This window comes from Theropithecus gelada, chromosome 7b, assembly GCF_003255815.1.
Source record: "Theropithecus gelada isolate Dixy chromosome 7b, Tgel_1.0, whole genome shotgun sequence".
Classification (NCBI taxonomy): Eukaryota; Metazoa; Chordata; class Mammalia; order Primates; family Cercopithecidae; genus Theropithecus; species Theropithecus gelada.
In genome coordinates, this window is record NC_037675.1 from 74,481,891 (window position 1) to 74,506,900 (window position 25,010).

General features: G+C 43.9%; 2 protein-coding genes across 6 annotated transcripts in view; both read left to right on the forward strand.

Annotated features, from left to right (window-relative positions):
• Window positions 1-3,314, forward strand: part of RBM25 (RNA binding motif protein 25) — a 55,163-nt gene extending 51,849 nt beyond the window's left edge. Inside the window, exon 19 of the mRNA XM_025391241.1 lies at window positions 1,654-3,314. Within this exon, the coding sequence (XP_025247026.1) occupies window positions 1,654-1,746 (93 nt within the window). The 3' untranslated portion in view covers window positions 1,747-3,314. The remainder of the gene's footprint in view (window positions 1-1,653) is intronic.
• A 15,268-nt stretch (window positions 3,315-18,582) lies between these two features.
• Window positions 18,583-25,010, forward strand: part of PSEN1 (presenilin 1) — a 79,229-nt gene continuing 72,801 nt past the window's right edge. For 2 of the 5 annotated variants that reach the window (XM_025391501.1, XM_025391503.1), the window contains exon 1: window positions 18,583-19,075. The gene's annotated coding sequence lies outside the window, so the exon portion shown is untranslated. Of the gene's footprint in view, window positions 19,076-19,309; window positions 19,717-25,010 lie in introns of those variants that run through there. The other 3 variants (XM_025391505.1, XM_025391502.1, XM_025391506.1) reach the window with 2 other exon arrangements.

The following is a 25,010-nucleotide window of genomic DNA, read 5'->3' on the forward strand; positions in this document are numbered from 1 at the left end:
TTGTTACTTAGTAGTCATGTGTGCCCCGTGATGATGATTGTGTTTGCTTATTCTGTTTACTGTATTCTGAACACTGTACTACTTATATCCTCATTTAATGTTCACTTTAGTGTCGAGTACACAATAAATGCTAGTTAAGATGGCACGGTTGGGCTGTGCACAGCAGCTCAAACCTGTAATCCCAGCACTTTGGAAGACCACGGTGGGCAGATTGCTTGAGCCCAGGAGTTTGAGACCAGCCTGGGCAACACAGGGAGACCCTGTCTCTATTTAAAAAGCACAAAAATGTAGCCAGGAGTAGTGGTGCACACCTCTAGTCTCAGCTACTGGTGAGACTGAGGTGGGAGGATCACTTGAGGCTGGGAGGTCAAGGCTGCAGTGCACCATGATCACGCCACTGTATTCCAGGCTGGGTGACAAGAGAGATCCTGTTTCCAGGGAAAAAAAAAAAGTTTGTGAGGTTGTGTTTTGGGGTATAAATGAAATTCTGTATTGTTATGTAATTGTGTATTTGTTTAGTTCTTTTTAAATTACTATGTTCTTTATGAAAAGCATGTGGTTTCCTTGGGAAGTAGTTTTGTCAGACATGTATAAATGCAGTATCTGTAAAGGTAAAATAAAAGAATAAAAGGGGGATCACAAAAATATTGTACTGTTTGTGTTTAGTAAGCCATGGAATTTTGAATGATTTTTTTTGTTGTTGGTAATTTACATTTACTATTTATTTATTTAGAGACGAGGAGTTTCGCTCTTGTTGCCCAGGCTGGAGTGCAATGACATGATCTTGGCTCACTGCAACCTCCGCCTTCTAGGTTCAAGCGATTCTCCTACCTCAGCCTCCCAAGTAGCTGGGATTACAGGTTCCTGCCACCATACCCAGCTAATTTTTGTATTTTTAGGAGAGATGGGGTTTTGCCATATTGGCCAGGCTGGTCTTGAACTCTTGACCTCAGGTGATCCGCCTGCCTCAGCCTCCCAAAGTACTGGGATTACAGGTGTGAGCCACTGTGCCCGGCCCATTTACTATTTATTAATAATACATTTCTCACACTGGACAAATTTTCTTTAAGTCATTTTACTGAAAGTAAAACTACTTTCTAAGGAAAACAAATACGTGTTATAAAGAACGTAGTAATTTAAGAAGAACGAAATATACAACTATGTAATAACAATACAGAATCTCATTTATCCCCTCAAAACAACCTTAAAACTTTTTTTTTTTTTTTTTTTTTTTTGAGATGGAGTCTTGCTCTGTCGCCTAGGCTGGAGTGCAGTGGCGTGATCTTGGCTCACTGCAAGCTCCACCTCCCGGGTTCACGCCATTCTCCTGACTCAGCCTCCCCAGCAGCTGGGAATACAGGCACAGGCTGCCACGCCTGGCTAAGTTTTTATATTTTTAGTAGAGATGGGGTTTCACCGTGTTAGCCAGGATGGTCTCAATCTCCTGACCTTGTTATCTGCCCGCCTCAGTGTCCCAAAGTGCTGGGATTACAGGTGTGAGCCACCGTGCCCCACCACTAAACCAATCTTAACTAGCATTTAAGTAATAAGTGCTTATTGTCAGTGGATAAAAAACTTTATACTGGTCACTGTTGTTGGCAGATGTTGATGATTGCTTCTCTTACATGTGTTGCTGTTTTGTTTCCTCTTTAGGTACTTGATGAAGAAGCAGAAGTTTTTATAGTCAAAATGTGGAGATTATTGATATATGAAACAGAAGCCAAGAAAATTGGTCTTGTGAAGTAAAACTTTTTATATTAAGAGTTCCATTTCAGGTTTCTTCTTCGCCACCCTTTTAAGGACTTTGAATTTTTCTTTGTCTTTGAAGACATTGTGAGATTTGTAATTTTTTTTTATTGTAGAAAATGTGAATTTTTTGGTCCTCTAATTTGTTGTTGCCCTGTGTACTCCCTTGGTTGTAAAGTCATCTGAATCCTTGGTTCTCTTTATATTCTCCAGGTACAAATTACTGGTATGTTTTATAAGCCGCAGCTACTGTACACAGCCTATCTAATAATAATCTTGTTCTGCTGATTTGTTTCTTGTAAATATTAAAACGACTCCCCAATTATTTTGCAGAATTGCACTTAATATTGAAATGTACTGTATAGGAACCAACATGAACAATTTTAATTGAAAACACCAGTCATGAACTATTAACCACTCCCACTCTCTTTTGATCAGAAATGGCAAGCCCTTGTGAAGGCATGGAGTTTAAAATTGGAATGCAAAAATTAGCAGACAATCCATTCCTACTGTATTTCTGTATGAATGTGTTTGTGAATGTATGTGTAAAAGTCTTTCTTTTCCCTAATTTGCTTTGGTGGGGTCCTTAAAACATTTCCTAATTAAAGAATAGAATTGTAAAGGAAAAATGATACTGTTCCAACCTAAAATGTCTGTTATAATTAGGTTATTAGTTTCCCAGAGCATGGTATTCTCGTATCGTGAGCAATAGTCTGCTAACTGGATGGGGTTTTCTTTTTAATAAGCTGGCTGCTTCAGCTTCTCTTTTAAAGGAATGTGGATCATAGTGATTTTTCCCTTTAATTTTATTGTTCAGAAATGAGGCATATCCTAAAATACTGGAGAGTTGTATTTAATGCATTTTTGCACTAATTGGTCCTTAGTTGAAATCTATTATATCCCTTTATTTAACAAAAAATTCATCACACCAAAAGTATAAGTGAAAACCCCCTTTAAAACAAAACAAAAAAATGAAGTAAAATTAGGCAAATTGACAGACAATGAGAGTTTTACAAACATGATAGGTATTCTGCTCGGCAATTTGTAAGTTTACATCTTATTTAAGGATAAAGGTAAATCATTCAAGGCAGTTACCAACCACTAACTTTTTGTTTTCATTTTTGTCTTGTAGAAGGTTTATATCTTGTTTTACCTTGGCTCATTAGTGTTTAAAACTATACTGATGATGTGCTGAGAGAAATTCCTGGGGCTTTCTTTGTTGTAGATCAGAATTTCACCAGGGAGTAAAATTACCTGAAAATGTAACAAGTTTTAAACAGCTTTTCACACAAATTAGATGCAGCTGTTCCCATGTCTGAATACTTATTTAAAAGAAAGGTAAAGATTGGCCTGTTAGAAAAGCATAATGTGAGCTTTGGATTACTGGATTTTTTTTTTTTTTTTTTTTTTTAACACACCTCGAGAGGACATTTGAAAACACTGTTCTTACCCTCGAACCCTGATGTGGTTCCATTATGTAAATATTTCAAATATTAAAAATGTATATATTTGATCCTGGGGACTCATGTTCTTTCAGAATCATGTAAATAAATGGCATCATGTTGTAATTGTGTGGTGCATACTAGAAAACTTAAAAATATGGGCTGAATTTTTTATGGACTTGATTTTTATGACTATTGGTATCTAAAGGTCAAGGAAGCCATTTACATTATTTTGGATAAATCTACTATACATCTATGGAAATGCCTCTTTTTTATTTTAAATTCTGGTTTCTCGACGGAAAATTTCAGAAAAGATGCCCCTTGCCATTTTCGTTTATTTTTCAGTCTTTTCTCAGACACACCCCCAGCCTGACCTTGTTCGAGCAGTTTATTGTGTCTGTCTTTTCTTTTTTTCTTTTTTTTTTTTTTGTTGAGACGGAGTCTCGCTTTGTCGCCCAGGCTGGAGTGCAGTGGCTAGATCTCAGCTCACTGCAAGCTCCGCCTCCCAGGTTTACGCCATTCTCCTGCCTCAGCCTCCCATGTAGCTGGGACTACAGGCGCCCACCACCTTGCCCGGCTAGTTTTTTGTATTTTTTTTAGTAGAGACGGGGTTTCACTGTGTTAGCCAGGATGGTCTCGATCTCCTGACCTCGTGATCTGCCCGTCTCGCCCTCCCAAAGTGCTGGGATTACAGGCTTGAGCCACCGCACCTGGCCATGTCTGTCTTTTCTTAACGTACTGCACAGTTGCTGTTTCTAAGGCATCATATTATGTTGTTTTTATTTAGCCACTATTAACATGAAGGTTTATTCAGGTAGATTTGATTTTCTTTGCTTGGTTTCTTCTCCTGCTCTGTCAACTATACTTATCTTAAAGGGCCACTCTAAAAACAAGGGAGATCTCTTAATCTGAAACCTTTGGGGAGATGTACTGTGTACTGCATAACATCTCCAGTGAGGTTTGCGGCAGGACCTCAACTAAATATATGAATTTGTGCAAGTTCGTATATTAAAGTTTCGGCAGCAGAGTGAAAATTGTTATAATAAATGTGGTAGAAACTGTTAATCGCTTAATGCCAGTTTAAATCATGTTTTGTAACCAAGCTTCAGTAAAAGTCTTTAGATTGTCAGAGTTGCTTGTTTTTTAGAATTGTATATATAAAGAATTAGCCATTAAACAGGCATATTCTAGTGTCTGGAAATACACATCAGAAATTTCTATTAAGTTGCTTGAACTTTGTGGGTTAATTTTACCATAAACCCATGAATTAATTTTAGTTTGAAAACCTTATACAGTATGAATTCGTTTTGCCCTTTCAAATTGTTATATAAAGAGCATGAAAATCTTTTTTTGGTGTTTTTTTCTTTTTGGTTGAAGGGAGGGTGTTTTTTTTGTTTTTTGTTTTTTTATGTGTGTTTTTTTTTGTTTGTTTTGGTGATATGGGAGTTGTGCTTTTGTCGCCCAGGATGGAGTACAATGGCACGAGCTCGGCCCACTGCAGCCTCCGCCTCCCGGGTTCTGGAGATTCTCTGCTTCAGTTTTCTGAGTAGCTGGGATTACAGGCGCCCAACACCACGCCCGGCTAATTTTTTGTATTTTTAGTAGAGACAGGATTTCACCTTGTCGGCCAGGCTGGTCTCGAACTCCTGACCTCAGGTGATCCACCCGCCTCAGCCTCCCAAAGTGCTGGGATTACAGGCATGAGCTACCTTGCCTGGCCAAAGCATGAACATGTTAAGAACCAGTCTTGATCTGGCAGTTAGAATACTATTTTTCTTTGTCCCTAAAAACAAAATAAAGTATGTACATCTGTTTACAAGGAAGAAAGGTAAGTTTGAAGTTGTTTTTCTTAAACTTTAATGTGACCCCAAATCATCTGAGGAGTGCTTGTAGAAATAGAGACACTGAAGTAGCAGAGGTGGGGTGGCGCCGCAGGCTTTGCATTCCTGGACAGCTCCCAGCTAATGTCATTGCCTGCTGATCCAAGGACCACATTTTGATTAGCACTTTAAGGTGTCTATTCAATATTATTTTATCCTAACAGAGTACATAAATGCAGCTGAATTTTCCTTTAGGTAGATTTTAAAGAGGAAAACATTTTTTGAGGCAAATATACATAATTATATTCATGAACATAATCTTCCATAATTATGCCTGAGAAAACCCTAATATTCTAGGCTTTTTTTCTAGCCAGCCCTGAAAATTTTTTCTGTAGATAATTTTATGTTGTTACTTATTCTGAATCTTATTATAGCACTTCCCTGTGAACTATGTAAGCGTAAGCTAATGATTATTTTGTGAAGAGTGCTGTTTCAGGTTTTAATCTGGCATGAATACCTGATAGACATTTAGCTTGAGAGCCAGTTTGAACTAGACACTATCATTTTTTTCTCCTTTTTTATGGAATCAATTTAATGCAAATAAGTATAAGCAGGTATACAATGTTTAGATGAGGCTTATTTTCCCAACTCTTTTTAACAAGTTTTATGATGGCCCCAATTTATACCCAAAAGACTGCAGAGAGGTTTTATGTCAAATTGATTACAAACTTCTCTGGGTTGTATTTCAGTCTTCTGTTAAGTATGAAATTGAGAAATAGTTTTGCTCAACAAAAGATGGTGAATTCATTTATGACTGTCACTGGAGATTAAAGGGTATGAGAAGGAATCCCAAGCAGGCAAAGAAACAGTCTAGCTGTCAAGAAGAAAACAGGGAGATAATACCAAACCCAGGAGCTACTAATGTAACAATCATACTACAGACCGAAGTGAACTCACACGTTTTGAGAAACTGATAGATTTTTTATAATGCGATTATAGTAAAATACTGAAATATTTATGTTAATTTATTTGCATTTGAATGCTTACATTTTTAATTGACAGAATCTTTGCATTTCATTACTTGAGTCATGAAGGCCAAATTAAAGAAAGGCAGTCTAAAATACCCAGGAAAAATAATTTCTAGAAACAAAAATAAAAATTCTTTTCAAGCCATGTTTGAATTAAATGTGACACTCCTGAGTCTGTCTACTCTTTTTTTTTTTTTTTTTTGAGACAGCATCTTGAACCCAGGAGGTGGAGGTTGCAGAGAGCCAAGATTGCGCCACTGCACTCCAGCATGAGCAGCAAGAGCGAAACTCCATCTCAAAAAATATATATATTTCTGGTAGCTGGTCATCTCATGGTGGCAAAAAAAATTACACAAGGAGTTCAGGAACATCAATTGACATAAATACAAAATACTGTATGAATTATCAAATGTGATGAGCTAACTGAGAGGAAATGGGAAATAGGAAGATTCTCAGTAGAAGTAGTAATGTGGAAGGGGCCTTAGAGGTCACGTAGTCTATTTTGCCCATTGTAATTACATTTTTTAAATAAACTTTTTGTTTAGAGACAAGGATTCCCTGTAAAACTGGAGTGTAGGGGCACAATCATGGCTCTCACTGCAGCCTCAAATTCCTGGGCTCAGTGGTCTTCCTGTCCCAGCCACCTGAGTAGCTAGGACTACAGGTGCATGCCACCATGCCTATTGTGTGTGTGTGTGTGTGTGTGGAGATGAAGTGTGTTGTCTAGGCTGGTCTCAACTTCAAACCTCAAGTGATCCTTCAGCCTTAGCCTCCTAAACTGCTGAGATTACAGGCATAAGCTTTTTTGATAAAGGAAAAACTAGTGAGCATTTCACATTGTAGAATCCAAAACCATGAAAGTTAATTTTTTTCCTGTCAATTTACCGTTTTGTAAATGTACCCAGGTGAAGAGACTTGTCTGACTGTTACTGTAGATAGAAAAGTACCAAAACAAAGTTTTATTTTGTTCAATATACTGTTGAGGCAAGTTTCTAAATGAGAGGGCCCAGGTTCTTCGTTAAGAAGGAACTTAGAATTAACAAAACAGTGACAAACATTTCCGGCAGTGTGCCTCAGAGGGGGCACCAGCTGTAGGGGTCTGCCCACAGACCCTGACCCTGCAACGACAGATGAATAAAATACACTGACACACAGATACTCTGTTTTGCCAGTCCAGCTGAGGGTGTCCCACCGCTTACAGACTCCCTGGAGAGTTGGGTAAACAGTTGCAACTAGGCCTCAGTCAGCTAGTGAGACTTGTATTTATTCAGTAAGACTAATTAACAAAGGCTTGAGTCAACACCATTAGAAGGACTTCCCAAGTGAAAAGCACTTAAGCACCAGAGGTATATCTAAGATTAGTCTTAGGATCATATGAGTAAACAAACTAGGTAAACTACTCTGCCTTCCTTTATTACTACTTTAATTTGTTTCAAACGAAAGATCAGGTTGCCTTCAACCATATCTATTATGGAAGCTATGCAAACTTCTCCGCCTTCCGAGAATTGTGTCTGTAACTATCTTTAATGTTTTTCCCACCAGCCTGATTGAATCCCAACACATATTCAGAACTTAAGGCTAGAATAAGATGAGGAAGATATGGCAGCCCCTGATTTTAAGCAGATTCCAATCTAAGGAAACCCATACTTGCAAAGAATTCAAATGACGTGAGAGTTAATAAGATAAAATGTGGCTATGCACCAAGCCCTGATGGCAATATTTAATTCCATAACAATTCCTCTTTCCTCCTGTATAAGAAGCATGGCAGCGACATTGTGCATAAATTAAGGCAAACTGTTTTCAAGTGAAGATGTTAATGAGGTAGATTCCTTTGGAATCATTAGTGTGAAGAGCTGGTTTTTGTTTTCCCATTGCCTAGGTCCTGACTTTAGTAGTGACTGATCTAGCTTTTCTAGTCTAACAACCCTCTCCCCCAAGTAATTCTTTCATGCACTGCCCTTCAGCTTCATCTTTTACCACTTACTATTGGGTTTTACCACCATTTATTTCATCATTCACTTATCTGTCCCTCTTCCTAAGTTACAAACGCTTCTGAAGCAAATGGAAATGCATCACTGCAGAGTCTAGGACCTTTAATGTTATTTGGTCATTTACTTTTCACACACTGCAGCTTTTGCTCTTTTCAACCTTCATTCCTATAGTAGGTATTGAAAAAATACTGAATGATCAGAAGTGATTTGATTTTCCCCTCACCTGGTAAATAATCCTTTTCTTTCTTTCATTTATTTATTTATGTATTTTTTAGATGGAATTTTGCTCTTGTCGCCCAGGCTGGAGTGCAGTGGCGTGATCTCAGTTCACTGCAACCTCCGCCTCCCGGGTTCAAGTGATTATTCTGTCTCAGCCTCCCAAGTATCTGCGATTACAGGTGCATGCCACCATACCCAGCTAATTTTTTTTTTTATATATAGATGTATTTTTTGAGATAGTCTCGTTCTGTCACCATGGCTGGAGTGCAATGATGAGATCTCAGCTCACTGCACCTTCCACTTCCTGGGTTCAAACGATTCTCCTGTCTCAGCCTCCTGAGTAGCTGGGATTACAGGCACACGCCACTATGCCCGGCTAATTTTTGTATTTTTAGTAGAGGCAGGGTTTTACCATGTTAGGCTGGTCTCGAACTCCTGACTTCGTGATCTGCCCACCTCAGCCACCCAAAGTGCTGGGATTACAGGTGTGAGCCACCGCACCCGGCAAATAATCCTTTCTTTTCTCTTTCTTTCTTTTTTTTTTTTTTTTAACAATTATTAGGCACCTTCTCTCCAGTTTATGACAGAATCCACCTTACCCCTGTTTTCGTAAGTGAATGTACTACTCCATGCATCCCAATTTAGAAGACCCTCTCCCCCGTGGCACTGTTTTCTAACTACATTCTACAATTTCTTGAGTGTTGCTCAGGTATTTCTTTTATCTGATTTCTCCCCCGGTCTGTAACATGGAGGAACAACACAAAAAATTTATCTTAGATCCTATTTCCTTTCATTATAGTATCAAGATTCCAGAAACAGTATTTTATATATGCCCTCCAAATTTCTTGAATTTCACTCAACCTATTCCAGTTTGTACTTCACCATTCCTCTGATGGCTGGTGAGAGCCTGTGTGAGAAACTGGGCATGTAAGAGGTGTAAAAGGAAACTGGATCTTGGGGACCCCAAATCACTAAGCTAAAGGGAAAAGTCTAGGTGGGAACTGCTTATGGCCAACCTGCCTCCCATTCTATTCAGAGTCACCCCTCTGCTCACTGACATGGATGCATATCTGATTGCCTCCCTTCAAAAGGCTAATCAGAAACTCAACAGAATGCAACATTCATCTCTCACTTACCTGTGACCTGGAAGCCCCCTCCCAGCTTGGAGTCTTCCTGCCTTCGCTTCAAGTTGTCCCACTTTTCCAGACTGAACCAATGTACTTCTTACATATGTTGATTGATGTCTCACGTCTCCCTAGAATGTATAAAACTAAGCTGTGCCCCGACCACCTTGGGCACATATCAGGACTTCCTGAGGCTGTGTCATGGGCGGGTGTCCTCAACCTTGGCAAAATAAACTTTCTAAATTAACTGAGACCTGTCTCAAATTTTCAGGATTCACAGAGGCAATGCCTTAGTTTGTCTTTTAGCACCATGTACATTTCCTGTCTTCTTGGGACTCTTACTTGGTGTCTAGGATATTACTTTTCCTTGTTCCTGTAGTCTGTTTTTCCCAGTGTCTTGCTGGCTTTTCCCTGGGTGTTCATATTTATAAAAAGATGAAGGTAAACAGGGCAACATAGCAGGACCTTGTGTCTACAAAAAAAAAAAAAAAAAAAAGCCAGGCAAGGTGGCATGTGCCTGTAGTCCTAGCTACTTGGAAGGCTGAGGTGGGAGGATCGCTGGAGGCAAGGAACTCAAAGCTGCTGCAGTGAGCTTTGATTGTGCCACCATCCTCCAGACTGGGCAACAGTGAGATCTTGTCTCTAAAAAGAGTAACAAAATATTTTTAAAGATGTAGGTTTCACGCGCATCCATGTGAAGAAAGTCCACCAACAGGCTTTGTGTGAGCAACAAGGCTGTTTATTTCACTTGGGTGCAAGTGGGCTGAGTTGGAAAAGAGTCAACAAAGGGAGATAGGGGTGGAGCAGTTTTATAGGATTTGGGTAGGTAGTGGAAAGTTATAGTTAAAGGGGGTTGTTCTTTTGCGGGCAGGGGCAGGGGTCACAAGGTGCTTGGTGGGGAGCCCCAGAGACTTACTATCCAGGAGAAGGAATGTTACAAGGTAATGTCATCAGTTAAGGCAGGAACCAGCCATTTTCACTTCTTTTGTGGTTCTTCAGTTGCCTCAGGCCATCTGGATGTATACACGCAGGCTTGGGCTTGGCTTGGGCTCGGAGGCCTGACATTCCTGTCTTATATTAATAAGAAAATCAAAACTAAATAGTGGTGAAGTGTTGGGGCAGCAAAAATTTTTGGGAGTGGTATGGAGAGATAATGGGCAATGTTTCTCAGGGCTGGTTCGAGAGGGATTGGGGTGGTGTGGGAACCTAGAGTGGGAGAGATTAAACTGAAGAAAGATTTTGGGGTAAGGGGTGATACTGTGGGGTTGTTAGAAGGAGCATTTGTCGTATAGAATGATTGGTGATGGCCTGGATGCGGTTTTGTACGAACTGAGAAACTAAATGAAAGACACAAGGTCCAAATAAGAGCAGGAGAAAAAAGGTATTAAAGGACTAAGAATTGAGAGGACCTAGGACATTCAGTTAGAGAATGTCCAAGGGGGTTCAGTGTAATTACTTGCTTGGTTGGCGAGTTTTTGGGCTCTATCCTTGAGTTTTTTTATGTTGTCACATACCAGGCCAAATTGATTTAGGTAAAAACAATATTCTTCATTTAGAAATATGCAGTCTTCCTTTTTCAGCGATGAGTAAGGCGAGGCCTATTCCTGTCTTTTTATATTAATAATAAGAAAACACAAAATAGTGAAGTGTTGGTGTCATGAGGAGAACAGGAAGCTGTTTGGTCCCGTTTGCAAATTGAATTTTGGGAGTAAGGAAAACTAGTGTGCATGTGTCTGTCCAATTAGCAGGTAGACACATGGAGGTAGAGGAGCCACAGAGGAATAAGAGACCTTGTGCAAGGCAAAACTGAAAATGCAAAGTGAAAAGATGAGAAAGAGTACTAAAAGAGGTGTCTTGTACCCAGAGTCCTAGGGATCCAGCTAGGGTGGCAGCCATCAGAGGTTGTAATGGGGATTGATGGTGTAAATGCATAGTGGGGGAGGTTTGGTTTTCATGGTGTATGAGAAAGCGCTGAGTGTCTATGAGCAATCTTTCACTGTTATTTACCAGGCTGGGTATAAGATGTGGTTCAGGACTTGTGTTGGGTGCTAAGTGAGAAGCTGGGTTGAAATCGGGCCCATGGTCAATAGTTACTGTTGGAGTTTCAATAAAGAGTGAATAGAGCTGGAGGAGTCGAGGGGCAGACAGTAAGTGTGAAAGGTGTGAGGAGGATATTAATGCTTGAAGGTTGTGAGAACTGTTGAGGGTAAGTGGAGCATAGCTTGTGATTTTGAGGGCTTCCAGAGGTATTAAAGTGGCGGCTGCCACTGTGCACAAACATGAGGGCCACCCCAGAATTGTGAGGTCAAGTTGTTTGGACAAAAAAGGCTACAGGGCGCTGTCCTGGCTCTTGTGTAAGAATTCCGACCACACAGCCCTGTACTTCAGCTGTGTGTAATGAAAAGGGTTGAGATGAGTTAGGGAGATATAGTGTGGGAGCAGCTTCTAGGGCTGTTTTAAAAGAATGGAAAGAGGAGTGGGGAAAGGATTTAGGATCTATGGGGTCAGCTAGGTTTCCTTTTGTGAGTTTATATAATGGTTTAGTCAGGATGGCAAAACCAGGTATCCAAAGGCGAAAGTACCTAACCATGCCTAGGAAGGAAAGGAGTTGTTGCTTTGTAGAAGGGATTGGGGTTTGGGAGATTAGCCGGACACAATTAGCAAGGAGAGCACGTGTGTTTTTATGAAGAATTAAGCCGAGGTAGGTAATGGATGAAGAAGAAATTTGGGCTTTGGAGGGGGACACACGATATCCCTTTGAGAATAGATGTTGGAGGAGCAGGAGGATGTCCTATGGGGAAGATTTGTAGGAGGGGCTATAAAGTAGAAGGTCGCCAAAAGATCGAATAAGGTGAGAAGCAGATGGACGGAAAGAAAGTAAATCATGAGAAAGGGCTTGACTGAAGTAATGGGGGCTGTCCTTGAAGCCTTGTGGCAGTACAGCCTAGATAAGTTGCTGAGGCTAATGGGTGTAAGGTCAATCCAAGTGAAAGCGAGAAGAGGCTGGGATGAAGGGTGTAAAGGAATAGAAAAGGAAGCATGTTTGAGATCCAGAACAGAATAATGGGTTGTGGAGGGAGGTATTGAGCATAGGAGAGTATATGGGCTTGGCACCATTGGGTAGATAGGCAAGACAATTTGGTCGATAAGGTGAAGATCTTGGACTGGCCTGTAAGACTTGTCCAGTTTTTGGACAGGTAAGATAGAGTTGTAAGGAGAGTTTGTAGTCTTTAAGAGGCCATGTTGTAACAGGCAAGTGATAACAGGCTTTAACTTTGTTAAAGCGTGCTGTGGGATGGCATATTGGCATTGAGCAGGGTAAGGGTGATTAGGTTTTAATGGGATGGTAAGGGGTGCATGACCGGTCACTGAGGAGGGAGCAGAGGTATCCCATACTTGTGGATTAAGGTAGGGAGACACGGCCGGGCGCGGTGGCTCAAGCCTGTAATCCCAGCACTTTGGGAGGCCGAGGCGGGTGGATCACGAGGTCAGGAGATCGAGACCATCCTGGCTAACATGGTGAAACCCGGTCTCTACTAAAAATACAAAAAACTAGCCGGGCGTGGTGGCGGGCGCCTGTAGTCCCAGCTACTCAGAGGCTGAGGCGGGAGAATGGCGTGAACCCGGGAGGCGGAGCTTGCAGTGAGCCGAGATCGTGCCACTGCACTCCAGCCTGGGCGACACAGCGAGACTCCGTCTCAAAAAAAAAAAAAAAAAAAGGTAGGGAGACACAAGGGGAGGATGTGAAGGAGGCTTTGAACTGGGGAAAAGGGCGGCAATGAGGTGTTGCTGTAGCCCAGGAATAGTCAGGGAAGCAGATAATTTAGTTAAAATGTCTCAACCTAATAAGGGAGCTGGGCAGGTGGGGATAACTAAAAAGGAGTGCGAAAAAGAATGTCCAAGTTGGCATCAGAGTTGGGGAGCTTTAAGGGGTCTAGCAGCCAGGCCATCAATACCCATAACAGTTATGGAGGCAAGGGAAACAGGCCCTTGAAAAGAAGATAATGTGGAGTGGGTAGCCTCCGTATTGTTTAAGAGGGTGATGGACTTACCTCCACTGTAAGAGTTACCTAAAACATCTGTGATGGTCCAGGAGGCTTCTGAGGTGATGGGGCAGCATCAGTCTTCAGTCACTAAGCTGAGGGGATCTGGGAAGGAGTTGGCCAAGGAACATTGGGTTTGAGCTCCAGGAGCTTTAGGAGCAGTGGCGATGTGAGTCCGACAGTCTGACCTCCACTGGGGGCCCGCACAGACAGGGCACGGCTTAGGAGCAATCCCAGGCTGCAGGCATTACGAGGCCCAGTGGCCAGGCTTTTGGCATTTGAAGCAAGGTCCACGAGGAGCTGTGGCTTGGATGTCTGAAGTTTTTGTATGCTGGAGACGTGGTTGTGGGTTGTCTTACAGCAGAGGCAAGTAGCTGTAACTCAGAGATGCGTTGTCACTTGGCTGCCTCCTCTCTATTATTGTACAACTTGAAGACGAGGTTAATTAAGTCCTGTTGTGGGGTTTGAGGGTTGGAATCTAATTTTTGGAGGTTTTCTTTAATGTTGGGAGCAGATAAAATGCATATTGAGAATAAGACGGCCTTAGGGCTGGACGCGGTGGCTCACACCTGTAATCCCAGCACTTTGGGAGGCCAAGGCAGGCAGATCACCTCAGGTCGGGAGTTCAAGACCAGCCTAACCAACATGGAGAAACCCTGTCTCTACTAAAAATACAAAATTAGACAGGTGTGGTGGCGCATGCCTGTAATCCTAGCTACTCGGGAGGCTGAGGCAGGAGAATCGCTTGAACCCGGGAGGTGGAGGTTGCGGTGAGCCGAGATCGGGCCATTGCACTCCAGTCTGGGCAAAAAGAGTGAAACTCCATCTCAAAATAAATAAATAAATAAATAAAAAAGAGTAAGACAGCCTTCTGGCCCTTCTGGGTCTAGGGTGGTAAAGCATCTAAGGGTTGTTGCCAAACGGGCCATGAACTGGGCTAGGTTTTTATATTTGATGAAAAAGAGCCTAAACGTGCTCACTGATTTGGGAGAGGTCAGATAAAGAAAAAGGAGCATTAACCTTGACTGTGCCTTCAGCTCCAGCCACCTCTTTAAGAGGAAATTGTTAGGCAGGTGGGGCAGGGCTAGTCGTGGAATTAAACTGTAAGCCAGACTGGGTGTGAGGAGGGGAGGTGATAGGATTATAGGGTGGGGGAGCGGAGGCTGAGGAAGAATTGGGACCTGGCTTGGCCTGGTGAGGAGCAGCCTGGGGAGAAGGGGAGAGGTCAGATGAGTCCGTAGAAAAGGAGGATTTAAAGGACTCAGAGCTTGGGGTGGAGACTGAAGGAACACACAGGAGAGAAAGAAGAAAGATTTGGGATGAATTGCACTGGGAGCAGAGACTAGGGAGGGACCAATGTGTAAAAGAATGCCTGGATATCAGGCACCTCAGACCATTTGCCCATTTTTTGACAAAAATTATCTAGATCTTGTAGGATGGAGAAATCGAAAGTGCCGTTTTCTGGCTATTTGGAACAATTGTCGAGTTTGTATTGGGGCCAAGTGGTGTTGTAGAAGAAAATAAGGTGTTTAGGTTTTAGGTCAAGTGTAAGTTGAAGAGGTTTTAAGTTCTTGAGAACACAGGCTAAGGGAGAAGGGGGAATGGAGGGTGGAAGATTGCCCATAGTGAAGGAGGCAAGCCCAGAGAAAGGAGAAGGTAGAGACTTGGAGTTGTAGGGGGGGGGTGGTGGTACTTGCCACCAAGGTAAGGGATCAAAGCAGGCATCCCTGCAGTGATCAGACACCTCTGAAATGTGAGGGAATAATCAGGCACGCGTCCCTGCTGTGATTAGACACCAAGGGAAGACTCTTCCCAAGTTCGTGACTAGTGCCGGAGTTTTGGGTCCACTGATAAAATGTGTCTCCTTTGTCTCTACTAGAAAAGAAAAAGAACTGGAATTGGAAGGACAGGGAGATTGAAGGGTAGCGAGAAGGCTGGAGAAGAGAATGAAAAGACTGCTTACCCAATTTGAAATTGGTGAGATGTTCCTTGGGCTGGTTGGTCTGAGGACACGAGGTCGTAGATGGATCTCCTCATGGAGTGAGGGTGAGGACAGGGGACCGGTTTCCCGAAGGAGTCCTCCTGTCCTGGCTCTTCAGCACCAAATGTCATGCACGTCCGTGTGAAGAGAGTCCACCAACAGGCTTTGTGTGAGCAACAAGGCTGTTTATTTCACTTGGGTGCAAATGGGTTGAGTCTGAAAAGAGTCAGCAAAGGGAGATAGGGGTGGGGCAGTTTTATAGGGTTTGGGTAGGTAGTGGAAAATTACAGTTAAAGGGGGTTGTGCTCTTGCTGGCAGGGGCGGGGGTCACAAGGTGTTTGGTCGGGAGCTCCAGAGACTTATTATCCAGGAGAAGGAATGTCACAAGGTAATGTCATCAGTTAAGGCAGGAACCGGCCACTTTCACTTCTTTTGTGGTTCTTCAGTTGCCGGATGTATACATGCAGGCTTGGGCTCAGAGGCCTAACAGTAGGACATAAAGAAAATGAGAAGAAAATTATCCGAAGGCTGGTTATTCAAAGTTAGGGTTTGCTCTTTTAAAAAATCTCATGCCTTTTTCTTTTTTTGTTGTTGTTTGTTTTTTTTGAGGCGGAGTCTCGCTCTGTCGCCCAGGCTGGAGTGCAGTGGCGCGATCTCGGCTCACTGCAAGCTCCGCCTCCCGGGTTTACGCCATTCTCCTGCCTCAGCCTCCCGAGTAGCTGGGACTACAGGCGCCGCCACCTCGCCCGGCTAATTTTTTGTATTTTTAGTAGAGATGGGGTTTCACTGTGTTAGCCAGGATGGTCTCGATCTCCTGACCTCGTGATCCGCCCGTCTCGGCCTCCCAAAGTGCTGGGATTACAGGCTTGAGCCACCGCGCCCGGCCTGCCTTTTTCTTGCAGGATTTTTTTTTTTTGCTGAAACAGAATCTCACTGTGTCTCCCAGGCTGGAGTGCAGTGGTGCCAACTCATCTCACTGCAACCTTTGCTTCCCAGGTTCAAGCCTCAGCCACCCGAGTAGCTGGGATTACAGGCTTGCACCACCATGCTGGGGTAATTTTTGTGTTTTTAATAGAGATGAGGTTTCGCCATGTTGTCCAGGCTGGTCTTGTACTCCCAACCTTAAGTGATCCTCCTGCCTTGGCCTCCCAAAGTGCTGGGATTATAGGCATGAGCCACCGTGCCCAGCCATTCATGAACAATTTTCATGACATTCTGTGAGGTGGGTGGACCATAATTTATTGTACCTTATTTATTTATTTTTATTTTTTTATTTTTTGAGACGGAGTTTCACTCTTGTTGCCCAGGCTGGAGTCCAGTGGCGTGATCTGGGTTCACTGCAACCTCCGCCTCCCAGGCTCAAGCAATTCTCCTGCCTCAGCTTCCCGGGTAGCTGGGATTACAGGCATGCACCACCACGCCTGGCTAATTTATTTTGTATTTTTAGTAGAGACAGGGTTTCTCCATGTTGGTCAGGCTGGTCTCGAACTCCTGACCTCAGGTGATCTGCCCACCTTGGCCTCCCAAAGTGCTGGGATTACAGGCATCAGCTACCACGCCTGGCCTATTGTACCATATTTAGTTTCCCAATTTTTTGCTATATAATATTCCATGAATATCTTTGCACAAAATTTTGTAGATTGTTTCTAAGAGTAGTTCATCAGCATTTTAAGACATCCTACTAATATTAGCAGACTGCAATCAGATTGAAGTAGTTCACAAATAGATGGGTTTTAGCCTATATTTGTTCGATACTGAACTATTGTATGTATCAGGCACTGTTATGTATCAGGCACTGTTCTCAGCACTTGTAAAATGTGTATGTGCTGCCGACAAGCACGAGCACTTGTAAATGAACAAACTAAAATCCCTACTCTTGTTAAAGTAGGGGAGGTGGAGAATTTTATTTTATTTTATTTTATTTATTTTATTTTATTTTATTTTATTTTGTTATGTTATGTTATGTTATTTTTGAGACGGAGTCTCGCTCTGTCGCCCAGGCTGGAGTGCAGTGGCGCGATCTTGACTCACTGCAAGCTCTGCCTCCCAGGTTCACGCCATTCTCCTGCCTCAGCCTCCCGAGTAGCTGGGACTACAGGCGCCTGCCACCACATCTGGCTAATTTGTTTTTTGTAGTTTTAGTAGAGACCGGTTTTACCGTGTTAGCCAGGATGGTCTCGATCTCCTGACCTAGTGATCCCCCACCTCGGCCTCCCAAAGTGCAGATATTACAGGTGTGAGCCACCGTGCCCGGCCAATAATTTTAAAAATATCTTTTTTTGTTCAACCTTCTCCCACAACTTATCTTTCGTTCTGCTAATGGAAAATACTACCCTTGTTCTTAAATATGAAGCTTTTGTGTGTAAAAAGTATTAGAATCTGATGTTTTTAAGCAGGGTTGGCAGTGGGTGGGGAGGGAGGGATTGGAGATTGATGTGATAGGAATGTGAAGGGATAGCTTAGGGTGTATTTTTTATTTTTATTTTTATTTTTTGAGACAGAGTCTTGCTCTGTCGCCCAGGCTGGAGTGCAGTGGTGCGACCTCAGCTCATGGGTTCAAGTGATTCTCCTGCTGCATCCTCCCGAGTAGCTGAGATTACAGGAGTGCACCACCACGCCCAGCTAATTTTTTTGTCTTTTTAGTAGAGACGGCGTTTCACCATGTTTGTCAGGCTGGTCTCGAATTCCTGACCTCATGATCCGCCCGCCTCGGCCTCTCAAAGTGCTGGAATTGCAGGCGTGAGCCACTGCGCCCAGCCGCTTGGGGGTGGATGTTAAAAGAAACTTCAGAAGAATGTAACTTGCCCAGATACCATGTACCGTTTAATTTCATTTTTGTTTTTTTTAATACCCGTGTTTGACATTTCTCCATTCACCTTGGTTAAATAAGGTAGTATTCCTTTTTTAGTTTTAGCTTTCGGATATATGTGTAAATGTGGTATGCTGCCTAATGAATTAGATGTTGGTACTGTCTTTACCAAAACTGGACAAAGAACTGGCAGCTGCAAAAATCAAGTGACCCAGCAAACCAGACATATTTTCTGCTCTCAGTTAGCTTGCCACCTAGAGAGTCTGGTTGTCAAAGTTGGAGTGCAGGAGTCGCGGAGGATGTTTAAAATGCAGTTTCTCAGGTTCTCACCACCCACCAGAAGTTTTGATTCATTGGGTGGTCGGAGAGGACAGAGATATTTTCAATTTTAACAGCATTCTCTTGATTGTGATGCAGCTGATTCGCAAATAGGTACCCTACAGAAATGGCAGGTGTTAAATTTAGGATGGCCATCGCTTGTATGCCGGGAGAAGCACACGCTGGGCCCAATTTATATAGGGGCTTTTGTCCTCAGCTCAAGAGCAGCCTCAGAACCCCGACAACCCACGCCAACGCTCTGGGCGGATTCCGTCAGGTGGGGACCGCCAAGGTGGAGCTCTGGGTTCTTCCCGCAATCGTTGCTCCAGGCCCGAGGCCCCGCCCCCTTCCTCCTGGCTCCTCCCCTCCCCCCGTGGGCCGGCAGCCAACGACGCCAGAGCCGGAAATGACGACACCGGTGAGGGTTCTCGGGCGGGGCCTGGGACAGGCAGCTCCGGGGTCCGCGGTTTCACATCGGAAACAAAACAGCGGCTGGTCTGGAAGGAACCTGAACTGCGAGCGGCGGCAGCAACGGCGGCGGCGGCTAAGCGTATGTGCATGATGGGGAGTCCGGGGAAGACAGTAAGGCACCGCGGACAAGGGCGGCCGCGGGCAGGGCCCGGCCCTTTGTCGCCGCCTGGGCCGCGGAGCCGGTGTCCTGAAAGATGAGGGGCGGGACGTGGCCGGGTTGGGGCCAGGGAACCCCGTGTGGGAAACCGGGAGGGGCGGCCCGTTTCTTGGGCTTCGGGCGCGGCCGGGTGGAGAGAGATTCCGCGGAGCCTTGGTCCGAAAATGCTGTTTGCTCAAAGATATCTCAGGGCGCAGGTGCTTTGGGCCGGGATTAGTAGCCGTCTGGACTGGAGTGGAGCAGGAGAAAGAGGAAGCGTTTTGGGCTGGGTCTGCTTGAGCAACTGGTGAAACTCCGCGCCTCACGCCCCGGGTGTGTCCTTGTCCAGGGGCGACGGGCACTCTGGGCGAAGTCCGCACGCCTCTCGTTCGAGGCGGAAAACGGGGTCTGATGCTTTCTCCTTGGTTGGGGCTGTCTCGAGGCATGCAGGTCCAGTGCCTCTTGTGTTTGCTGCTACTTCCCTCTCAGAGTCTTCTCACCGTTGTGGTCAGCTCTGCTTTAGGCACATTAATCTATAGTGGAGGCTGGAATGGGTGAGAGAATTGAGGTGACTTTTCCATAATTCAGGTGAGATGTGATTAGAGTTCGATTCGCGGTGGTGGCAGAGGCTTTAGAAGAAACACGAACGGGACATGGTAACCAATTGAGGACCAGGGAATAAAGTGTGAAGTTGACTAGGAAGTTTTCAGTTTACAACATGGCAGAGACTTTCTCAGAAATAGGAAGAAAGAACTGGTTTAGAGAGGAGGGCGAGGAAGTGGTTTGGAAGTGTCACTTTGCGAGTGCCAGCAGGTGAAAATGTCCTATCAACAGGACTAGAACTGAAAACAGGAGTCAATTCCATAGATTTCCAGTTGATGTTGGAGCAGTGGAGAAGTCTAAGCTAAGAAAGGGGAAGAGGAGGCCAAGGCAAACTCTTAGGAACACTTCTAACGAGGGGCTGGAAGAAGAGCAAGGAGCCAGTTGAGGAGAATGAGTGTGGTTGGGGAACCACCACAGTGCAGGATCGCCAGAGCTGAGAAAGGGAGGGAGGCTTCAGGAAGGAAAAGGTTGGCAGGGATTTGTTAGGCCTGGTGTAGCAGAAGGAACAGAAGATTTAGAGCAGCACTAGCCAATAGAAATACAATGTGAGGCCCTGCGCGGTGACTCACGCCTGTAATCCCAACACTTTGGGAGGCCGCGGGACGGATACTTGAGCTCAGGAGTTCGAGACCAGCTGGGACAACATGGCGAAACACCCGTCTCTACAAAAAATTAGCTGGGCGTGGTGGCGCGCGCCTGTAGTCCCAGCTGCTCCCGAGCGAGGCTGAGGCAGGAGAATCGCTGGAACCCGGGAGGAGAAGGTTGCAGTGAGCCAAGATTATGCCACTGCACTGCAGCCTGGGCAAAAGAGTGAGATTGTCAAAAAAAAAAAAAAAAAAAAATCTTTTTTTTCTTTTGGAGAAAAGGCATACAAATTTATTAGCATGCACATTGGGAGAACCACATGGTGATTATCCCTATTTTAAATTTTCTGATAAACATACTATTATTTATTTATTTAATTTATTTTCTTTTTTGAGACGGAGTCTCGCTCTGTCGCCCAGTCTGGAGTGCAGTGGTGCAATCTTGGCTCACTGCAACCTCTGCCTCCCAGGTTCACGCCATTCTCCTGCGTCAGCCTGCCCAGCAGCTGGGACTACAGGCGCCCGCCACCTCGCCCGGCTAATTATTTTTTGTATTTTTAGTAGAGTCGGGGTTTCACCGTGTTAGCCAGGATGGTCTCGATCTCCTGAACTCGTTATCCGCCCGCCTCAGCCTCCCAAAGTGCAGGGATTACAAGCGTGAGCCACCGCGCCCGGCCCATAAACACATTTTTAAAGGTAAAAAGAGGCTGGGCGCGGTGGCTCACACGTGTAATCATAGCACTTTGGGAGGCCAAGGCGGGCGGATCACGAGATCAGGAGATCGAGACCATCCTGGCTAAGACGATGAAACCCTGTCTATACTAAAAAATACAAAAAAAAAAAAAAAAAAAAAAAAAGCCGGGCGTGGTGGCGGGCGCCTGTAGTCCCAGCTACAGGCCCAGATCTCGTCACTACACTCCAGCCTGGGCGACAAAGCGAGACTCCGTCTCAAAAAAAGTAAATAAATAAAAAGGCTGGGTGGCCACGCGCGGTGACTCACGCCTGTAATCCCAGCACTTTGGGAGGCCGAGGTTGGCGGATCACGAGGTCAGGGGATCGAGACCATCCTGGCTAACACGGTGAAACCACGTCTCTACTAAAAATACAAAAAATTAGCCGGACGTGGTGGCGGGTGCCTGTAGTCCCAGCTACTCGGGAAGTGAGGCAGGAGAATCGCTTGAACCCAGGAGGGGGAGGTTGCAGTGAGCGGAGATCGCACCACTGCACTCCAGACTGAGCTACAGAGCGAGACTCCATCAGAAAAAAAAAAAGGTAAGAAGAAACAGATGAAACCAATGTGAATAATTTATTTTAACATAATATACCTAACATATTTTTATTTCTAACCAGTATAAAATGTACTTGTTTTGCTCTTTAGATAGTAAGCTCCTTAAGTAAACAGAAGTACTACCTGATACATTAGAATTCCCAACCGTCATCATAGTGTGTAGTTATAAAGAAGAAACCCAGTGTTTGTTGATTGAAAGGCATTAATACTCCTGCTTGGGTAACAGAGTGAGGAAAAAGGTATTAGTGTTGGCTTTTCACAACGCCTTGTATGGTTTCTTGTTTTAAGTTGATCAAAACAAAAGAAAGTTTGCAGACAATGCTAAATATAACCAGTGATTTACAAATTAATTAGACATAAATAATCAGTTTTTCATTAAAAATTAGTTGTATTCTGTCCATTTCCACAGATAATTTTAGACAATGATTTTGAATAATCATACCTCCTTTACAGTTATTGAAATTAAATAACTTATTGGGAAAGATTCTTTATAATTATACAAAGGTATGTAGGACAGTGCCGGGCGCGGTGGCTCAAGCCTGTAATCCCAGCACTTTGGGAGGCCGAGACGGGCGGATCACGAGGTCAGGAGATCGAGACCATCCTGGCTAACACGGTGAAACCCCGTCTCTACTAAAAAATACAAAAAACTAGCCGGGCGAGGTGGCGGACGCCTGTAGTCCCAGCTACTCGGGAGGCTGAGGCAGGAGAATGGCGTGAACCCGGGAGGCGGAGCTTGCAGTGAGCTGAGATCCGGCCACTGCACTCCAGCCTGGGCAGCAGAGCGAGACTCCGTCTCAAAAAAAAAAAAAAAAAAAAGACAGTAGTCTCATATCCACAGTTCTGAAATCCAGAAACTAAAAGGTTTTTCTTTTTTCTTTTCTTTTCTTTTCTTTCTTTCTTTTTTTTTTTTTGAGACGGAGTGTCGCTCTGTTAGCCAGGCTGGAGTGCCATGGCACAATCTCAGCTCACTGCAACCTCCGCCTCTCAGGTTCAAGCAATTCTTCTGTCTCAGCCTCCCAAGAAGCTGGAACTACAGGCGTGTGCCACCACACTGGGCTAATTTTTGTATTTTTAGTAGAGACGGGGTGGGGGTGTCACCATATTGACCAGGCTGGTCTCGAACTCCTGACCTCGTGATCCACCTGCCTCAGCCTCCCAAAGTGCTGGGATTACAGGTGTGAGCCATCGCACCTGGCCAAGGTTTTTCATAACTAATTTGACAGCAAAATCTGGCTTAGTTATAGTCTCTATTTTCTTTTTTGAATGTGATTCAAAACTATTCATTTGTTTCACTATAGCTTTTTTTTTTTTTTTTTTTGAGACGGAGTCTCGCTCTGTAGCCCAGGCTGGAGTGCAGTGGCCGGATCTCAGCTCACTGCAAGCTCCGCCTCCCGGGTTCACGCCATTCTCCGGCCTCAGCCTCCCGAGTAGCTGGGACTACAGGCGCCCGCCACCTCGCCCGGCTAGTTTTTTGTATTTCTTAGTAGAGACGGGGTTTCACCGTGTTAGCCAGGATGGTCTCGATCTCCTGACCTCGTGATCCGCCCGTCTCGGCCTCCCAAAGTGCTGGGATTACAGGCTTGAGCCACCGCGCCCGGCCTTGTTTCACTATAGCTTAATAATGTGTTTGCTTTTCTGCTTCTAAGACCCTGTAGGGACATTATATAACATCTGATATTTGCATAGTACCTTTACAAAATCCAAAAAAATCTGAATTCTAAACACATTTAGTCCTAAGGGTTACAGATAAGGAATTCTGGACTTGCAGTTCTAAGTCTTTGTTCGTTTTTATTGCATTTTCTGAGCCAACATAACCATTATTTAAAAACAAGTTGCTATAGTAACTCTGGATTACAGACCTCCCCCAAACTCAGTGGTTCAGAGCATGTATTCTCACTCAAGGCTCTGCTTCAGTGTAGGTAGGTCTGTGGATCAGTGGGGGCAGTTATTTGTATGCCTTATTCTGGGGCCCAGGCTGAAGGGGCAGTGGCTATCCATGGTAAGCTTTTCTCAAGGTACCAGCAGAAGTACCAGAAGTCAAGCCCAACTGCACAAGCATAGTTCAAGTGTCTACTTATGCCACATCTGCTAAGATTGCATTGACCAAAGCAAGTCATATGATCATGCCCAAAGACTTAGGAGTGGGTAGTAGACTGCAACCACCATGCAGCCAAGCAAACTACAGAGTCTATAACATCACTGGAGAGAGGTGTATTCCTCCCTTGGCCAGGCTGGGGGAGGGAGTGAATATTGGCTGAATAATAATCTAATCTACCACAGATGGTTAACAGGTGGCGTGGGATGGGAGGAGGAGGAAAAAAAATCACCAAATGGGATGTATCACTACCCTTGCTCTTTTTAGCGTCTACTGCTTTCACAAAGCCTTTTATAGGGCTGGAGAAATGATTTGCTCCTAGTCTCTTGAAAACCAGAGGAGTCTTTTGAGGATGTATTCCTAAAGTTTTAAAATTAGTTTTAAAAAATTGTTTTAAAAAATTGTTCAAGTATAGTCTGGGCACAGTGGCTCATGCCTGTAATCCCAGCTAAGGTGGTGGATCACCTGAGGTCAGGAGTTCAAGACCAGCCAGGCCAACATGGTTGACACCTCCATCTCTACTAAAAATACAAAAATTAGCTGGGCGTGGTGGTGGGCGTCTGTAATCCCAGCTACTCAGGAGGCTGAGGCAGGAGAATCGCTTGAACCCAGGAGGTAGAGGTTGCAGTGAGCTATGATCTCGGCATTGCATTCCAGCCTGGGCGACAAGAGCGAAACTATGTCTCAATAATAGTAATAGTTTCAATTATAGGTTGGAATTTAGAGTTCGGTTACATTTACTATTGGATGTGAACCTTTAAAAACTCAAGTAGAGGCTTTTCCAGCCCATTCATAACATCAGAACTTGGGCTGCCTGTCCAGGGAGAAGCTTTCAAAGTAACACTAAGGGTGATTAAATACTTTTGTAAAATAAAGAATAAATCACAAGCTCATTGACACTTGAAAACTTAGCATTGCAGTGCAGATGCAGCAGAAAATACTTGTAGCAGTTTTCTCAGTGAAAGAGAAACTAGTCTAGTAGCTTAGAGACATTAAAACAAGCCACAAGCCCTTTGTGCTAGAGATCATGGTTAAAAGTCTCCTGAAGATGTTTTTCCACAGTACAGATTTTGTTTATATTTATGTCTGAGGGTGAAAAAAGAAAATGTATCAATAAGTAACTATGTTCTGTAGGAGTTGGAGGTTTTGTTGTTACATTGGGATACAGTGAGAGAAAAAGACTTATTAATACTTTTCTCTTGGTACTTTCTTGAATGAGATTTTTAATAAACTTATTTTGAGATTCTGGACATTGCTCCTGTGATAATTTCTTTTTTTTTTTTTTTTTTTTTTTTTTTTTTTTTTGGGG